Source organism: Oncorhynchus masou, chromosome 10 (genome assembly GCF_036934945.1).
Source record: "Oncorhynchus masou masou isolate Uvic2021 chromosome 10, UVic_Omas_1.1, whole genome shotgun sequence".
NCBI lineage: Eukaryota > Metazoa > Chordata > Actinopteri > Salmoniformes > Salmonidae > Oncorhynchus > Oncorhynchus masou.
The window spans coordinates 38,368,048-38,387,472 of NC_088221.1; the positions used below are offsets into that span (position 1 = coordinate 38,368,048).

The 19,425-nt window shown below is 42.7% G+C and overlaps 1 protein-coding gene across 1 annotated transcript; it reads left to right on the forward strand.

Moving 5' to 3' along the window:
• The first annotated feature begins 869 nt into the window (after nt 1–869).
• LOC135547589 (vesicle-trafficking protein SEC22a-like) lies at nt 870–19,154 on the forward strand. The gene is made up of 7 exons (XM_064976728.1): nt 870–1,096; nt 10,031–10,248; nt 13,073–13,236; nt 13,635–13,814; nt 15,900–16,018; nt 16,317–16,382; nt 17,023–19,154. The coding sequence occupies exons 2-7, from the start codon at nt 10,064–10,066 to the stop codon at nt 17,221–17,223; spliced, it is 915 nt and encodes a 304-aa protein (XP_064832800.1). The 5' UTR covers nt 870–1,096; nt 10,031–10,063; the 3' UTR covers nt 17,224–19,154.
• Nucleotides 19,155–19,425: the final 271 nt, after the last annotated feature.

Genomic DNA, 19,425 nt, shown 5'->3' on the forward strand with positions numbered 1-19,425 from the left:
CTCGCTCCATCCACCAACGCCACGTTGCACCACAGACTGTCCAGGAGTTGGCGGATGCTTTAGTCCAGGTCTGGGAGGAGATCCCTCAGAAGACCATCCACCACCTCATCAGGAGCATGCCCAGGCGTTGTAGGGAGGTCATACAGGCGCGTGGAGGCCACACACACTCATTTTGACTTGTTTTAAGGACATTACATCAAAGTTGGATCAGCCTGTAGTGTGGTTTTTCCACTTTAATTTTGAGTGTGACTCCAAATCCAGACCTCCATGGGTTGATACATTTGATTTCCATTGATAATTTTTGTGTGATTTTGTTGTCAGCACATTCAACTATGTAAAGAAAAAAGTATTTAATAAGAATATTTCATTCATTCAGATCTGGGATGTGTTATTTTAGTGTCCCTTTATTTTTTTGAGTAGTGTATATATATCTGACTGTTATTGAATGAAAGTGACATTATTTTCCAATATGCTGTGGTATCCATACTACTCATCCATTTCTTGCTGGTGTTAAGGTGGTGCTGATGAGAATGCATTCATGCTTCAGTTGAGCGTTTTTGTCACGAATCTTGTTCTAGAGGCAGCTCTGCAGAGTGGTCACTAGCTGGCACAGCCACAAAGTCAGAAAATATTATTTTAAACCACTAACCACACTGCTAACCTTCGTGCATAACCTTCATTTTAAGACACATACACTTGTTTTCATATGTTTACAATAAAGCCGAATTTGCAGCTGGACAATCTAGCGGAATTCTCTCAATACATCCTCCAAGACCAGACTCATCCCAATAAACGTCAACCTGCGCACGCATCACGTTGGCACTACCCATAATGCACAGCGAGCCGTTCCGTCAAACACGTAAACATACGAGTTTTTTAACGCATTCATGTTCCCATCGGAACTCGAAATATCCAACTTGATAACTGGTATCACGCGGAACGTTACAACTATCCAGTTAGCAATACGGAACTTCCTAGTTCCGACTAATATCGAACGCGGCATCTGTCCTGCGTGTACGTTTGCGCCACAACAGATTGTAGGCAAATAAAAACGGTGCCCGGTGATGCTACGTTACAAGAAATAAACTACTTTGCGGTGAGTGTTGCATTAACACACGCATCTGTTCGGGTTTGCTCACAAAATAACAATTAATGTTCTATGTTTGGAAAGCCATGTTAGTTTTGCTCTTGACAGCTAGTTAATGTTAGCTAGAGTGCAGTAGCTTGCTAACTTACAGTACGAGGAGAGAGCAAAAGGAGAGGAGCTAACTAAAAAAGGTGGCCCCATTTTAATTGATATTATGCGACATGGATAAAGATGGCTATGCATTCCCATTTAATAACTGAGTAGTCATGCTATTAAATGTAACGTTAAGATAGCAAGTTAGCAAACATCACTAGCTAGTTATCACATTTTGCACCATCCTCGACAAATGATTTGGCCAGCATTCTGCTGATCAACCTAGCTAGCTATAGTTCAGTGTTTCTGAGCTATCAATCGCTTATGCATGTACCATATCCTTGTAAACAATGGAGAGACAAATGCAGGCTCACTCAAGACAAATGTAGCCAGTTAGCTTACTATCCAGGGGCTTGGAGAGGGCACATTTTTCGCGAGGCGTATTGAGTAGCCCAATCTGTACTCTTGAAGCCTACAGTTACTCCTTAACCATATGTAATGTTAGGTGTGTATCAATTTAAATGAACCTCTTTTTTTTTTGAAAATTATTTATCACTGATATGAAAGGTAAGGAGGTCTTTATGCTTCCAAAACCGCTCCCGAGTGGCGCAGCGGTCTAACATGCTGACCAGACCTGACACGTCGTGTGCCCGAGCGTCGCAAAATACATTTAGAATTCCATGTTATTCAATTATTGCACCCACACTGCTCGCGCGCGCCAACGAGCGTCTGTGTTGCTGAAAGACCCTGTCTTTCAAAGATAATTAAAGAAAAATCGAAATAACTTCACAGATCTTCATTGTAAAGGGTTTAAACACTGTTTCCCATGCTTGTTCAATGAACCATAAACAAGTGTGGTCAAACCCTCATCGCTGTCAAACGCTCCCTAAAACACTTCAGCGAGTAGGCCTTTCTAATCGACCTGGCCCGGGTGTCCTGGAAGGATATTGACCTCATTCCGTCGGTAGAGGATGCCTGGTGAGGAAAACACTTTTAAAGGACAACCATCTTAAATAACCATGCCCCTTTCAAACAAAAATGTAGAACCAGGGACAGATATAGCCCTTGGTTCACTCCAGACCTGACTTCCCTTGACCAGCACAAAACATCCTTTGGTGTACTGCATTACCATCGAATAGCCTCCGCGATATGATACTTTTCAGGGAAGTCAGGAACCAAAATACACAGGCAGTTAGGTTAGCAAAGGCTAGCTTTTTCAAACAGAAATTTGCATCCTGTAGCACAAAGAGTGCTTTCTTTCCAACGCTGTCAATTATTTGCATAGTCGAGCATCTTTTCGTGACAAAATATTTTGTTTAAAATGGGAATGTTTTTTTATCCAAAAATTAAAAGAGCGCCCCCTATATCGAAGAAGTTAAGCATCTCCAATCCAAAATGATATCTAGAATCGGCTTCCTATTCCGCAACAAAGCCTCCTTCACTCATGCTGCCAAACACCCTCCTAAAACTGACTATCCTATCGATCCCTGACTTTGGTGACATAATTTACAAAATAGCCTCCAACGCCCTACCCAGCAAATTGGATGCAGTCGATCACAGTGCAATCCGTTTTGTCACCAAAGCCCCATATACTACTCCCCACTGCGACCGACTACTCCCAATGCTCTTGTTGGCCCTCGCTTCATATTTGTCGCCAAACCCACTGGCTCCATGTCATCTATAAGGCGAGGCTTTACCGAGAAAAGACTTCTCAGCTCACTGGTCACCATAGCAGCACCCACCCGTAGGTCGCACCCCAGCAGGTATATTTCACTGGTCACCCCCAAGGCCAATTCCTCCTTTGGCTGCCTTTCCTTCCATTTCTCTGCTGCCAATGACTGGAATGAACTGCAAAAATCGCCAGAGACTCCTAACCCCCTCACTGTCTTTAAGCACCAGCTATCAGAGCAGCTCACAGATTACTGCACCTGTACATAGCCCATCCAACTAACTCCAGTGTTTTAAATGCTATATTGTAAAAAAAAAAAAATGCCACTATGTCCCATTTATTGCCTTACCTCCCTTATCCTACCTCATTTGCACACACTGTATATATACACATTTTATTTGTCACATACACATGGTTAGCAGATGTTAATGCGAGTGTAGTGAAATGCTTGTGCTTCTAGTTTCGACAATGCAGCAATGACCAACGAGTAAGCTAACCTAACAATTCCACAACTACAAACTTTTACACACAAGTGGTAAAGGGATAAAGATCATGTACATAAAGATAAATGAATGAGTGATGGTACGGAACGGCATAGGCAAGATGCAGTAGATGGTATCGAGTACAGTATATACATATGAGATGAGTAATGTAGGGTATGTAGACATTAAGTAGCATTGTTTAAAGTGGATAGTGATATTTTTACATCAATTTCCATTATTAAAGTGGCTGGAGTTGAGTCAGTGTGTTGGTAGCACTCAATGTTAGTGATGGCTGTTTAACAGTCTGATGGCCTTGAGATAGAAGCTGTTTTTCAGTCTCTCGGCCCCTGCTTTGATGCACCTGTACTGACCTCGCCTTCTGGATGATAGCGGGGTGAACAGGCAGTGGCTCGGGTGGTTGTTGTCCTTGATGATCTTTATGGTCTTCCTGTGACATCAGGTGGTGTAGGTGTCCTGGAGGGCAGGTAGTTTGCCCCCGGTGATGCGTTGTGCAGACCTCACCACCCTCTGGAAAGCCTTACGGTTGTGGGTGGAGCAGTTGCCGTACCAAGCGGTGATACAGCCCAACAGGATGCTCTCGCTTGTGCATCTGTAGAAGTTTGTGAATGCTTTTGGTGACAAGCCAAATGTCTTCAGCCTCCTGAGGTTGAAGAGGCGCTGCTGCGCCTTCTTCACAACGCTGTCTGTGTGAGTGGACCACTTCAGTTTGTCCGTGATGTTTACGCCGAGGAACTTAACTTACTACCCTCTCCACTACTGTCCCGTCGATGTGGATAGGGGGGTGCTCCCTCTGCTGTTTCCTGAAGGACGTGGCTGGGGATGCCGTCTTGGTCTGCAGCCTTGCGTGGGTTTTACTCACGTCGGCTGCAGTGAAGGAGAGTCCGCAGGTTTTGGTTGCGGCCCGTGTCAGTGGCACCGTATTGTCCTCAAAGAAGTTATTTAGTCTGTCTGAGAGAAAGACATCCTGGTCTCACGACGGGGCAGGTTTTCTTTCTGTAATCCGTGATTGACTGTAGACCCTGCCACATACCTCTTGTGTCTGAGCCATTGATTTGCGACTATTTTGTCTCTATACTGACGCTTAGCTTATTTGATTGCCTTGCGGAGGGAATAGCTACACTGTTTGTATTCAGTCATGTTTCCGGTCACCTTGCCCTGGTTAAAAGCAGTTGTTCGCACTTTCAGTGTCACTCGAATGCTGCCATCAATCCACTGTTTCTGGTTTGGGAATGTTTTAATCATTGCTATGGGTACAACATCGTCAATGCACTTTCTAATGAACTCGCTCACCGAATCAGCGTATTCGTCAATGTTGTTGGACGCAATGCGGAGCATATCCCAATCCACGTGATTGAAGCGTGGAATCAGATTGGTTGGACCAGCGTTGAACAGACCTGAGCGCGCATTAAACATATCTTATAAAAAAAACAATAAATCATAATCACTTGTTAACTACACATGGTTGTTGATTACTAGATATTATCTAGCGTGTCCTGCGTTGCATACAAGTATCTAAGTATCTGACTGAGCGGTGGTAGGCAGAAGCAGGCGCGTAAACATTCATTCAAACAGCACTTTTGTGCGTTTTGCTAGCAGCTCTTCATTGTTCGTCAAGCATTGCACTGTTTATGACTTCAAGCCTATCAACTCCCGAGATGAGGCTAGTGTAACCGAAGTGAAATGGCTAGCTAGTGCGCGCTAATAGCGTTTCAAACATCACGCTCTCTAAGCCTTCTCGTAGTTGTTCCCCTTGCTCTGCATGGGTAACGCTACTTCGATGGTGGCTGTTGTCGTTGTGTTGCTGGTTCGAGCCCAGGGAGGAGCGAGGAGAGGGACGGAAGCTACACTGGCAGTATACACTGCCTATAAGAACATCCAATAGTCAAAGGTTAATGAAATACAAATGGTATAGAGGGAAATAGTCCTATAATAACTACAACCTAAAACGTCTTACCTGGGAATATTGAAGACTTATGTTAAAAGGAACCACCAGCTTTCATATGTTCTCATGTTCTGAGCAAGGAGCTGAAATGTTCGCTTTCTTACATAGCACATATTGCACTTTTACTTTCTTCTCCAACACTTTGTTTTTGCATTATTTAAACCAAATTGAACATGTTTCATTATTTCTTTGAGGCTAAATTGATTTTATTGATATATTAATTTAAAATAAGTGTTCATTCAGTATTGTTGTAATTGTCATTGTTACAAATACATTTTTAAAAATTGTCCGATTTAATCGGTATCAGCGTTGAAAAATCATAATCGGTCGACCTCTAGAGGACGTTACTTTTTTTGCCGTATTTTGTCTTCCTGTCGTTCTTGGGTCCACACACATCACAGCACTTCTTGTTGCTACTGGCTGTAATCTGATGAGAACTTAGTTCAGGAATTTGACTTCTTTCTCACTTGGATATATAGTTACAGCAGGCCACGGTAGGAGAGTCAGGCACACACATGCAACAACATCACTCGCACTTACTTCTGGTATTGGAGTTGTTGGTTCGAGTGGATGGGGCACCGGCATCCTCCTCCTGAATGCTACTCATGATGGCTGCAGAAGCTGGGGTCCTTGGAATATGTTGCAGCCTCTGGATTTGAGGTCTTACCAATGCCTTGCCCAGCTTCTCGAAAAAGAGCCGTCTCCTCTGGAGCTTTTCTCTGTTCCAATCTGGGTTCAACGCCATCCAGATGACGAACGTGTTGTATGCCGAGATGTCCAAGATGTTGATGATTATCCAGCGTAGGGTTCTTCTTTTGCAGCTATAGCCAGTAACCAGCTTGCCTAAATTGTCCACCCCTTTTGTGGAATTGTAATCCATTATGATTTCTAGTTTTACACTCCTGCCCACAGATTCTCCCATCCCTATGCAGCGTACTCATGAGTACCACATTTTTGCCTTTCTTTGGCACATAGGACACTAGGGATGTGTCTGCCATGAACTCAAATTTGGGTGTATTGGTAGGCCTCTTCTGTGTATTCAACAGCAGAAGTGGGAGCGCTGGCTTGTTTTTTTCGTACTGTTCTTACCATCGTCAGCTTCCTCTTGAGGAGCTCCTATCCCAGCTTGTGCGAAGACAAAAAAAAGTTAGCGCATGTGATGTTGTACCCACGGAGTCCCTGTGTCACGTCCAGGACAACCCGCATCCCTTGGTTCTTCTCAGGGGCTCCTCCATCTGGCTTCCCTGTATACACTTGCAAGTTCCACGCATATGATGAAGCAGCATCACAGGCAGCCCAGATCATGATTCCATATTTTGTGGTATGTACTGCCTGAAGGGGCAGCGGCCCCTAAATGGCATATGCTGCTCATAATGTTGGGACCAGTGTTATAAAACAGGTTAACCTGTTTGGGGTAGGTGGCAGTATTTTCACTTTTGGATAAATGGCGTGCCCAAACTGAACTACCTCCTACTCTGTCCCAGATCCTAATATATGCATATTAGTATTGGATAGAAAACACTGATGTTTCTAAAACTGTTTGAGTCATGTCTGTGTATAACAGAACTTATTTAGCAGGCGAAACCCCAAGGACAAACCATTCAGATGTTGTCTCTTCAATATGTTTTCATGGGGAATCCAGAATTCGAATCGACTTTCCTGCATTTTCTACCGCTTCCACTGGATGTCACCAGTTTGTAGAAGTTGGTTGAGGTTTTTCCTTTGTGTAATGAAGAAGTGCCATAGCTCAGAACGAACGTCACTTCATGTGTACTTTTTTGATAGAGGCGCGTAACCAGAAAAGTCTGTTTGTTTTGCTACTAGAAGCGTCAGTTTGTTTTGCTCCTGTATTGAACACAGATCATCCTGTCTTCAATTTGATCGATTTTATATACGTTTAGAAATACCTAAAGTTGTATTACAAAAGTACTTTGAAATGTTTTGGCCAGGTTTTACAGGTAACTTTTGAGATTTTTTTAGCGACGTTGCGTAATTTGGAAGCGGTGTTTTACTGGATCAAACACTGCAAATAAATTGACATTTTGGCTATATCGACGGAATTAATTGAACAAAAGGACCATTTGTGATGTTTATGGGACATATAGGAGTGCCAACAAAAGAAGCTCGTCAAAGGTAAGGTTTATTTATATATTATTTCTGCCTTTTGTGTCGCGCCTGCAGAGTTGAAATATGCTACTCTCATTGTTTACTGTTGTGCTATCATCAGATAAACAGCATCTTGTGCTTTCGCCGAAAAGCCTTTTTGAAATCTGACATGTTGGCTGGATTCACAACGAGTGTAACTTTTTAATTTGCTATCTTGCATGTGTTAGATTTTTATAGAAATCTATTTTATAGAAATGCGCTCTGCATTTCCCTGGCTATTGGCCATGTGGGACGCAACCACCCACTTGTCCCACACGGACCTGATTGCAGCTAGCTTGTCTTTGCTGCTTAGCTGGTCTGGTGTCTCGGTTATTGAAGACAATTAATCCTGGAAATAATGTGGAAGTTTTCCCAGAGGCGTTGTTGCACTGAAAAGATCTCTGCCAGTGTCTGCATCCCACAGGGATTCTGTGGATTTCCCATTGGATCTCAAAACGCAAGCAAGGATAAGAACCCCAAAGTATTAATGTAAATGAGTTTGGTCCATTTCCTTCCATATCTCTCCAAAAACGCACCTCCCTCCAAATTAGTGCAGTCAAGAAAGATTTTCTGGATAGTGTCTGGCATGAACAGTTCAAAGACTATTTTATGTCCTGCACATGAGTAACCGCCATCCGCGTTGGCCCTGGTTGCATCCTTATCACATTGGCAGCCATGAAGGGTGGGTCATTCCTTGGGAAAAAATATTTCACCAACATGTTTATCCCCCTGCTGACGGACTGGTCCTGGGGCTGGCTGCTGACGGGCTGGTCCTGGGGCTGGCTGAGGGGTCAATCTCATCCTCTTCTTCCAACTCCCTGTCAGATTCTGAATTGACAAACGTGATCCTCATATTCTGAAAATTCTTAATCTTCCAAAGTGGAAGATGCTCCTTCATGCCAGCTTCTCTATGTGCAAAAATTATTTTTAAGGCCCTCTGAGCAGAGATTTTTGCCATACTGATTAATTGTGTTAACCTCTAGCGTTGAGCAATCCCGTATCCGGGAGCATAATCATAGCCTCAAGCTCATTACCATCACACAACGTTTCCTATTCATGAAAATCGCAAATGAAATGAATATTTTCAAACACAAGCTTAGCCTTTTGTTAACAACACTGTCATCTCAGATTTTCAAAATATGCTTTTCAACCAAAGCTACACAAGCATTTGTGTAAGAGTATTGATAGCCTAGCATAGCATTAAGCCTAGCATTCAGCAGGAAACATTTTCACAAAAACAAGAAAAGCATTCAAATAAAATCATTTACCTTTGAAGAACTTCGGATGTTTTCAATGACGAGACTCTTAGTTAGATAGCAAATGTTCATTTTTTCCCAAAAAATATTATTTGTGTAGACGAAATAGCTCTGTTTTGTTCATCACGTTTGTCTAAGAAAAATACAGGAAAATGCAGTCACTTACAACGCTGAACTTTTTTCCAAATTAGCTCCATAATATCAACAAACATGGCAAACGTTGTTTAGAATCAATCCTCAAGGTGTTTTTCACCTATCTATTCGATAATCTATCAGTGGTGGCAGTTGGCTTCTCATCAGAAGCAAACGGAAAAATACTGCAGCTGGAGATTACGCAATAATTGCGACAGAGGACACCAAGCGACCACCTGGTAGATGTAGTCTCTTATGGTCAATCTTCCAATGATATACCTACAAATACGTCACAATGCTGCAGACACCTTGGGGAAAACGTGGAAAACGTAAGCTGACTCCTAGCTCCTTCACAGCCATATAAGAAGTCATTGGCATGAGGCGGTTTCAAAAAATGCGGCACTTCCTGATTGGATTTTTACCTGTTTTTTTTTTTTCTGTAACATCAGTTCTGTGTTTTGTGTCCCTCTCAATTTGCACATGGCTGGGTTTGTGTGGGAAAATACCGCATTTTTATTACTTTTTTTACAATGTATCGTAATAACATTGTACAGGCTCCCGTCAAGACGTTGCGTAGTTTCTCACACTACAACGGGTAAAGAGTGCGAGAAAAGCAAGCGACAGGTTCTTGTAGTTTGTTGGAACAGCAGGCCCAGGGAGGAAGAAGACAGGTGACGGCACACAGCAAACCTTTTGTTTAATTTGCACTTGTTTTTACCTACATGCGCACTTTTATTACCTTCAAAACCACATATGTAATATGAATATGTAAAGGGGTGTTATTTTGCATGTTCTTCACAGAAATTAGGTTATTCATTGTCTAAGTTTTTATTTTAGTAAACATTGAAAACGCACAAGAGTTTTAACAAAACTCCCCCATACAGAAGACGCCTCCTTCCATTGACTGCAGTGTAATGGAACTGAGATTCATGACCAAGGGCAAGCTATTAGCACTTTGAAAAACTGCTATCCAAGGTACCGAACCGTGGCAGACAAAGATTAGTCCTGCACTAACTTCAGTTGTCCCATTTATTATGATCTATTCTAGTGTTACACAAGGCTACCCAAAATAATGTGAATTAGGTATAGCTATGGTAATATGTATATGCTGGAAATTCTGTTAAAACTAGGCCTATTTTATCAGAATGCTAATGAATTCACAAATATCATGCTCTATGAACATGTCCCATTTTTTTCTTTTAGGTTTCCAGTGAGTGTGTAGAGCTAGCCAGCTGTATGATGTCAATGGTCTTGTTTGCCTCTGTGGTGCGGGTGGTGGACGGTCTACCCCTGTCTGCCTCCACAGACTACGAGCAGGACAAAGGCCTTCAGGAAACTAAGAAGCAAGTCAAAGCACTGTCTAAGAAGCTCAGCCAGTTCCCTGACCGATGCACTCTGAAGGCTGGACAGTACAATATCAAGTAAGTTGCAATTCACACTTAATGGGATACTTCAGGAGGTTTTGCTAACTAGCGTTACCCATATACTTCCAGTCATTGTGCTAAGTATAATTTAACTGAATCATAATCATAAAGGGTGGTATAGGGTTTGGTTTTTCCATTTATGTTTTGAGGCTGGACTTGAGTACGTATAGCTTGTTAGCACATAGACTGCACCGATTGGTGACCTCGTTAGTCAGTATGTTACACCTGTGCTGGTTGATATCTCATTAGTGGTAAGGTGTTTCACCTGTGCTGGCCTTGGTGCTATTTATGAGGGGCTGGCCCAGTGCTCTAGTTGTCTTGATAGATGCTGGGGGTTAACACCTTTAGTTGGCTATTTTTATTTCTAACAAACAAACCTTTATCTGCTTTTGTTTTGTCACCTTTTTGGAATGTTTCCTGTCTGTTTGGTGGGTTTTTATTTTGGTTTGCTTCTTAGGCATTTTGGTTTGCAACCTTCCGGGTTACTAGGTTCAACGCTCTAACCACTAGGCTACCCTGCCGCCACTCACTGACATCCACTCACTGACAACCAGATTGGTGGAATCATTTTGAACTCTTTTAATTAAAAAAAATGTAAATATTACCCCCTTTTTTTCTCCCCAATTTCGTGGTGTCTTGTTTCATCGCTACAACTCCCGTACGGGCTCAGGAGAGACGAAGGTCGAAAGTCATGCGTCCTCCGATACACAACCCAACCAAGTCACACTGCTTCTTGAACAGCGCGCATCCAACCCGGAAGCCAGCCGCACCAATGTGTCGGAGGAAACACTGTGCACCTGGCATCCTTGGTTAGCGCGCACTGTGCCCGGTCCTCCACAGGATTCGCTGGTGCGCGATGAGACAAGGATATCCCTACCGGCCAAACCCTCCCTAACCCGGACGACGCTAGGCCAATTGTGCGTCGCCCCGAGGACTTCCCGGTCGCGTTTGGTTACGACAGAGCCTGGGCGCGAACCCAGAGTCTCTGGTGGCACAGCTGGCGCTGCAGTACCGCGCCCTTAACCACTGCGCCACCCGGGAGCCTACGGCCATGGACTCTTAAGTTGAAAGCATTTGTAATAAACCCTACATGGGAGATGCTAGATATATTTTATGAAGGCTAATCCGCTCAACATTGCAAAGCATTATATCAAACTGGTATCTGGCAATCCAAAAGCTGTAGGCAGTTGATCGGTACTGCTTCGGTGGAGGAAATCCATCTGGAGATGTTGATGAAATGGGTCCTACGAGTGGTAGAGTACATCCCGGAGACATGCAGCTGAGTGAATTAGAAATTAAGGTGAAATTGGAGGAACAGAAATTAGAACTAGAGCACAAGGAAAAGGAAAGTGAACGTGAGGAGAGATTGGAGGAACACAGGGAAAGACGAGATGAGCGTGCAGCCAAACAACAAGAATGTGCAGCTAGACTAGAACAATAAGAACGTGTGCATGCCATTCGATTGAAAGAGCTGGAAGCACTCCGAATCCAGTCTGGCCATCTTGCTCCCTCAACAGAGTTTGATCTTGGTCAGAACACCTGGTTGTACTGCCTTTTTGATAAAAAAGAGGTGGATGTATGCATTACTTTGTTTGAGGGGATTCCCACATCCCTAAAATGGCTGAGATATTTGGTGTCCTTGTGGGAAAGGCTCAAAGTGTACGCCGCTTTATTTCCCGTGCTATACTTAGGCTTATGAGTTGGTCCCAGAGGCATACTGACAATAGTTCCGGAAATTACAAAAGACACAATCGCAAAGCCATGGTGAGTTCGCTGCGGAACAAGCATGTCTTTTGATCGCTGCTGTGGTTCTCAAGAGGTCAAGGACCTTGAGGATTTGAAGACACTCCTACTTCTCGAGCAGTTCAAAAATTGCCTTCCCCTCTACATTTATGAGCACAAGGATCTCACTCTTGAGAAAGCTGCAATTCTTGCAGATGAGTTTGTGTTGAGACACAAGGATCTTCACAAAGCACCCAGTAGTTATCCCCACGCAAAAATAAATGCAGAGAAGTCACATCCTACTGCCAGGTTTCAGTCCATTCATGAAATCACAGCTTAGCCTTTTGTTAATCCACCTGCCGTCTCAGATTTTGAAATTATGCTTAACAGCGAAAGCAATCCAAGCGTTTGTAAGTTTATCGATCGCATGACAAAACATTAAGTAGCATCAGGTAGCTTGGTCACAAATCAGAAAAGCAATCAAATTAATCGTTTACCTTTGATCTTCGGATGTGTTCACTCACGAGACTCCCAGTTACACAACAAATGTTCCTTTTGTTCCATAAAGATAATTTTTATATCCAAAATACCTCCTTTTGTTTGCCACTTTTATGTTCAGAAATCCACAGGAAAGAGCAGACAAATTCCAAATAATATCCGTAATGTCCACAGAAACATGTCAAACGTTTTTTATAATCAATCCTCAGGTTTTTAAAATATATAATCGATAATATATCAACCGCAAATGTCTTTCACAGTAGGAGAGGGGAAAACAATAGCTGTCCAAATTCTGTTGCGTGAGCAAAACTAATGTGACCACTTGACGCGATGTTATCGTTCTGGCTCATTTTTTCAAAATAAAAGCCTGAAACTATGTCTGAAGACTGACACCTTGAAGAAGCGATAGGAAAAGGAATCTGGTTGATATCCCTTTAAATTGAGCAATGGGAGGCTATGGAACATGGAATAACATGCAGGGACATCTCATGGTTTTGTTTATGAATACTACTGAACTCACTGTGCTTCCCACTGTTCAGCATTGTAATTGCAGGAAATAATAGTCCAATGTATTCTTGCTCACTCTGTGTGTCTGTTTCAGTTTCACCTGCTCTCTGGGTGTGGGTTATCTGATGGTTTGTACAGAGACCTACCCCAACGTCCTGGCCTTCTGTTTCCTGGATGAGCTGCAAAGGGAGTTCATCGTCACGTACGACGCCAAGCGTGTTAATAGCGCTGTGAGGCCATACTCCTTCATCGAGTTGGGTGAGTCTCTCCTCTTGTTTTCCCAACAAACCCATGCATTGTCTTACTTTAGAAACACAGGGTTTCCCTTAGCCTGGTCCCAGATCTGTTCATGCTTTTCTGCCTACTCCTGGCATGACCTTGACTGTAGTGTTGACAAGACTAGACTGCACAAACAGATCTGGGACCAGGCTAGGTTTCCCTGGTTTGACTCTTTCAAAAATATATTATATTCCATTTAGCAGACACTTATTATTTTTGCGTATGGGTGGTCTCGGGAAACTAACCCACTATCATGCCCAAACATTTTAGAGCATGTTTATACTTTACCAGCAGGAACATACAATTCCTAGGTTGTATTTTCATGATAGATTTCTCTATTCTCATACCCTTCATACTTGTGTTGCGGCCTCATCCAGACAACTTCATCCAGAAGACGAAGCAGCGCTTCAACAGCCCCCGCTCTCTGTCCACTAAGATCAACCTGGCCGACATGCAAACAGAGATCAAACTTCGACCGCCCTACCAGCTGTCCCCTGAGGACCTAGGATCCATCAACGGCTTCTCATACCACACCCCCTCCAAGTACAAGGGCATAAGTAGGTACCCCACACAGACACACACAGGATAGTTGTGGGAAAACTTCTTAGGGCTAGGCGTCCCACTAGCGGGACAACTTCCGGTGAAACTGGAGGGTGCTCAATTCAAATAAATAATCATAAACATGATGGATATTAAACATTTAGGTACATACAAGTGTCTTATATTGGTTTGAAAGCTTAATTTCTTGTTAATCTAACTGCGCTGTCTGATTTACAGTAGATATTACAGCGAAAGCAGGCCATGCAATTGTTTGAGGACACCGCCCCACATCAAAATATTTTTCCACCGGCACAGGTTTCATAAATTCACAAATGGCGATATTTTTAAAATATTCACTTTTGAAAATCTTCCCCTGATTTGTCATCCAAAGTGTCCCAGCTATAACATGTCGTTTTGTTGGATAAAATCCTTCTTTATATCCCAAAAAGTCTGTTTTAGTTGGCACCAACGATTTGAGTAATCCACTCGTTCAACATAAAGAAAGGAATCCGAAAATCTACCCCTAAACTTTGTTTCAACAAGTCAAAATATATTTCTATCTATTCCTCAGATAACCTAAAATGTAATCAAACAATAATATTTCTTACGGAAACAGGTATGTTCAATAGGATTTTAGCAGATGTGTCCTTTATTAATGGCGCCCGCAAACACAAATTTCCAAGACTCTGTCCCTGTACTAAAACTGATATTTCTTATTCGTTTTGGAAGTTACAAGCCTGAAACCTTGAACGTAGCTTCCACAGGGTGTCAGTAGTCTATTGGAATTGCATCCTGGGAGCTAGAATTGATTATGCCCTTAGACCATGCTTTTACATTTGCAAGTATCTCTCCCCCCAAAAATTCTGGTTGGGTTTTTCTTTGGATTTTCTCCTAGCATATCTATTGTGTTCTCCTCCTACATTATTTAAACATTTCTACAATCTTCAAAGTGTTTTCTTTCCAATTGTACCGATTATATGCATATCCTGGCTTCAGGGCCTGAGCAACAGGCAGTTTACTTTGGACACGTCATTCAGGCGGAAATTGAGAAAAAAAGGGGCCTAACCCTAAGATGCTTTAGTTAGGTTATGATATTTTCTCACAACCTGTACCGCTCTACAGGGTTTTAACATATATTTTTTAGTGCCTGCAACTGTAGTTACAGTTGAGTTGTCTATTACACAGCTTAGTCTTTCAAATTCAGCCATCCGTTGACAAACTCATACGCTAATTTATGCACATTGAGGTGTTTTTCAAAGTGCCTACCTGCCTTTTGTGTTTTCACACACAGTAAACATGTAAGGCTCTTTACTTAAGCTTTAACATGATCACTTCACTGTGTACTGAATGACAAATTGATTTTATTTGCATTCCATCCACCTCATTCTAATCCTCCCTTTTCCTGTTCACCTAAGGCTTTACTGTAGACATCTCCTTCTGTCACGTTAGCACATGTTGAAAGTGGCTTCCATCCATTCCATACCTCATGGACAGCTTGGTTGGGAACATGTTTGGAACAGAACCAAAGTTAATCACTTGAAAGCCCTATAGGGTCAGTTCTTTGAAGGACACCTTGGCATGCAGCTGTCGTGTGTGTGGCCCCTCCATTAGTGATCCCTGACTGAGACCGGCCCACCACCTCTCTGTTGGTACCTTCACACCTCAGTAATCCCAGCTAAATGATTGTGCCCTGGGTCACCACAGCTCTTCTGTCTACCTCAAGAACCACTGCATTCATATTCACTTTCCTGTCACTCACTGTGAAGGGATGATCATTAAAACATTGTCATTTTGGGATTTAGTCACTGGTTTCTCTTCAAATGTTAGAATTCTCCTAAGATTGCACATGATGGTATAGTGCAGTGGTTGACCATGTCTATACCCTGAACCTAATCCTGCTCTGTAGCTATTCATCATATTTATAAGGATTTAGCTGCACCCTACCTTAGGTCAAGGCAGCCTCTGGCACTGAGTCTGTATTGTGATGTCCTTCAGAATCACAACGTAGCTGTTTATCTCAGTCTGTATAGTCTCTTAATGTGTCAATTGCTCATTGGCCAGGTCATTTCTGCTGGCTCTTAACAGTTCCCTTCTCCGCCCAGCTCCCAGCCAACAGCTTGATCCTGTGACTCTACCTGGCATCGTCTCCTGTGTGCTGAGCATCCTCTGTGGAGGCCTCAATCTACTCCGAGGGGTTCATGCTATAGAGAGCACCATACAGGTAATGCCAGAGCGATGGATACATTACTCTATTTAATTCAGTGGGAAAGTCCAAAGTGACCCCCTGTAGCTATAACTCATCCAAGCCTTTTCATATGAACAGTTTGTAATACCTGTATTTATCTTAGTGGGTATGCTTATTATTGCTTTTCAGAGGCTGTTTTTGTCCAATGCTTTTGTTGGCTTTCTTGTCGATCCAGTTTCACCAAGCCTTGTTTCAAGCCTACCTACTGCTGTACATTGACCTCACTATCTTTTCTTCTCTCCCATGTCTTCATCCCCCGTTGGTTTGCCGGCAGAACGACGACGAAGACTTTAATTACGTGATTGCCTTTTTCCTGGGCACAGCAGCCTGTCTGTATCAGGTAAGTCATATCGAGCAAGAGCTGTCTTGTCTCCTTCTGGCAGTCACTGATGAGTGAGGGGGGGCTCCCGAGTGACGCAGTGGTCTAAGCCATTGCTTCTCAGTGCTAGAGGAGTCACTACAGACTCTGGTTCGATTCCAGGCTGTATCACAACCGGCCGTGATTGGAAGTCCCATAGGGTGGTGCACAATTGGCACAAGGTTGTTAGGGTTTGGCCGGGGTAGGCCATCATTGTAAATAAGAATTTGTTCTTGACTGACTTGCCTAGATTAAATAAATTAAAAACAACCTTGCACTTTGCATCTGTACAGAGGGGGTTGTTAGTGTTCGTCTGAGTCTAGCTACAGTTTACACATAATTGTACATTGAAAAGTGCAAATAATATGTATTACATTTATGTTGCAGAATAGGGCTTGTCATTTTATTGCTGGTAGTTGATTGAAGCTTGCACTAAATAATTGGGGCATCCTTGAGTAAAGGTCAAATATTGTACATAGTTTGAAAGCAAAGAAAGATTGGTCTCCTGCAAGGGATTTTCAATACAATGAAGTATCTCTATTGTTCTCACAGAAGTTGACTCTTCTCTGTTTCCCGGTGTCTGTCTCTCACTCCATATCTCCCTTTCTCTCCCTCTCTTCAGTGTTCCCTGTTTGCGTACTTCTCTGTGTGGAGGAACAGTAAGTCGTTCCTGGCCTTCGCCCTGATCTGTCTGTCCAACATGTACCTTTATGAACTGAGGAACGTGTGGCAGATCCTCTTCCATGTGACTGTAGGGGCCTTCATGACACTACAGATCAGACTGAGGCAGCCGCAGGGCAAAGCTCCGGACTACAACGTCTGACGAAAACTACAACCACGAGATTTACAGTCAAACAATAAGAAATAAACAACTTCAGTGTCTGACAAAACCCAACAAATATACTAATTTTACAACCAACCACCAACAACAAAACCATGTCTAAGGCTACGGAGCAAAGAAGTGACTCTGCTCCTGCTCTCTTTATCATGTTTCTTCCCCACCACAGCTCAGGACTGTGGGCCAGCCTGGCCCTGCCACAATCCCGTTGGATGCTGAGCTCACTTTAGCGTGGCCTCAAAGTGATACGGCCCAATAGGATTAATGGGTGGTGCCACTACAGCCAAATAATTGGCTAATAATATGAATATGTTTGGGGTAACCATCAGGAGTCTGAACAGGGGTTTCTGACTTAAATTGAATCTCTGGCATCACAGACATGTATAGTTGAAGTAATTTAGCAGACGCTCTTATCCAGAGTGAATACAGGAGAAATTAGTGTTAAGTGCCTTCCTAAAGGGCATATCCACTTTTTACCTAGTCGGCTCGGGGATTCAAACCAGCGACCTTTTGGTTACTGACCCAATGCTCTTAACCGTTAGGCTACCTGCCACCCCAGTATCATATCTTATTAAATCTCTTGGCTCGTAAAGATTTGTTTTAATGATTTGAGAATAATTTATTCAAAATAATGTGTATGATCATGTCACACCTGTTACTTCCATGTACTTTGTTGCAGGCTTCATGAATATGCGATTGAGTTTGGCATGGCAAATGTAATGTGGTGGTGTTATCCCACTGTTTTCATCACTGGAGGCCAACCTTATCAACTCCATATCATCTGCCAGACCTCCTGGTGCAGTGGTGGTAACAGCAGCCACTGCTGGAAAGGGTTTAATTTACCTGTGAGCCATCTGCCATCCCGATATTTCAGGGTATTACTCTAAAGGCCAGAGTAGGAGAGGAGCTAGACGAGTTACTTATATTGTAGCAGAAATGGTTACTTCCAAAAATACTCAATGCATTTCTTTTCTTTTTGCCATGTATTTTCCAATGCATCATTTATTTTGCATAGCTTTTGGATTATATTGCAGAAATTGTCATGTCAGAAGCAGAAATTACTGAGGGCAATGTCAGTAAACGTCCTAGAAATATTGTTAATTTAATGATGAGTTAAGGGATTGTGCCAACAATGTTAGTTTTTTTGAGGGATGGAGTGGCCAGTGTCAGTCAGACTAGAGTCATTGCATGAGTGGAGAGTATAAACATGGAACCAAGTATTATGAACATCTGGCAACAAACTGCATGTATATCTGGGCACTACTGCACTGATCCAACCCTTAAGAGTTGTCATCAACAATGGCCAACATGTTTTCTATTAGCCTGTACACCTTAGCAGACTGTGGTACTTGACCTTTGTGACCTAAGTTAGCCTCCAGTATAACATTTAGGACTTAAATGTTTTATTTGATGCTGGCTGTTTCCAGGGGTGCAACTTTCACTGCGTATGGTGCATTTTTACCCCCCCCACCAGTTGAATCACTGGAATGTGATAAAAAATGTGTTAACGGTGTGCTTTAGGACCATGCAGATGCCTCCGAGCATTCAGGTAGAGTGTTTATCCGACTGAATAAAAAAAGTCTCCCCCCACTTCTAAAACCAAAGTTGCGGCCCTGGCTGTTTCTGATGACATACTTTTGCAATCAATGTATGTAACTAAATATACAACCATTAAACAGATCCTCATTTTGCTAATGGTGTGTGCATAACCAAGTAGTTTACTATTTCCACATTCTTTACATCAAGCTTTGTTAAGTTGGTTGTTGATCATTGCTAGACAGCCATTTTCAAGTCTTGCCCTAAATGTCCAAGCCAAGGGGTGTGAATACTTTCTGAAGGCACTGTAACGTTTCTTAGAGGTTTCTTGACTCCTTTACTGTATGTGTAACGTACCATTAAATGTAGTGCCTGTATCAGCGCAATAGAAATGATTCCAAATGGATACCAATCCATAATCTACCACACCTGAGGCAAACCGGAGTAGTGCATTTCTAATTGTTATTTCAAATGAGTTTCATATAAACAAAATCCCCCTTGTGCCTTGGCAGCAGATAATGGGGATCCCTAATAAATATAAATCAGGAACTGTAAGGTTGAATGCAGAAGAAGTCGTAGGTATTAGAAGGGGAATTGTAACTCATTTGGACAGCACTTTAAATTTGTATGCAAGTGAGGGGAGGTCTGTTG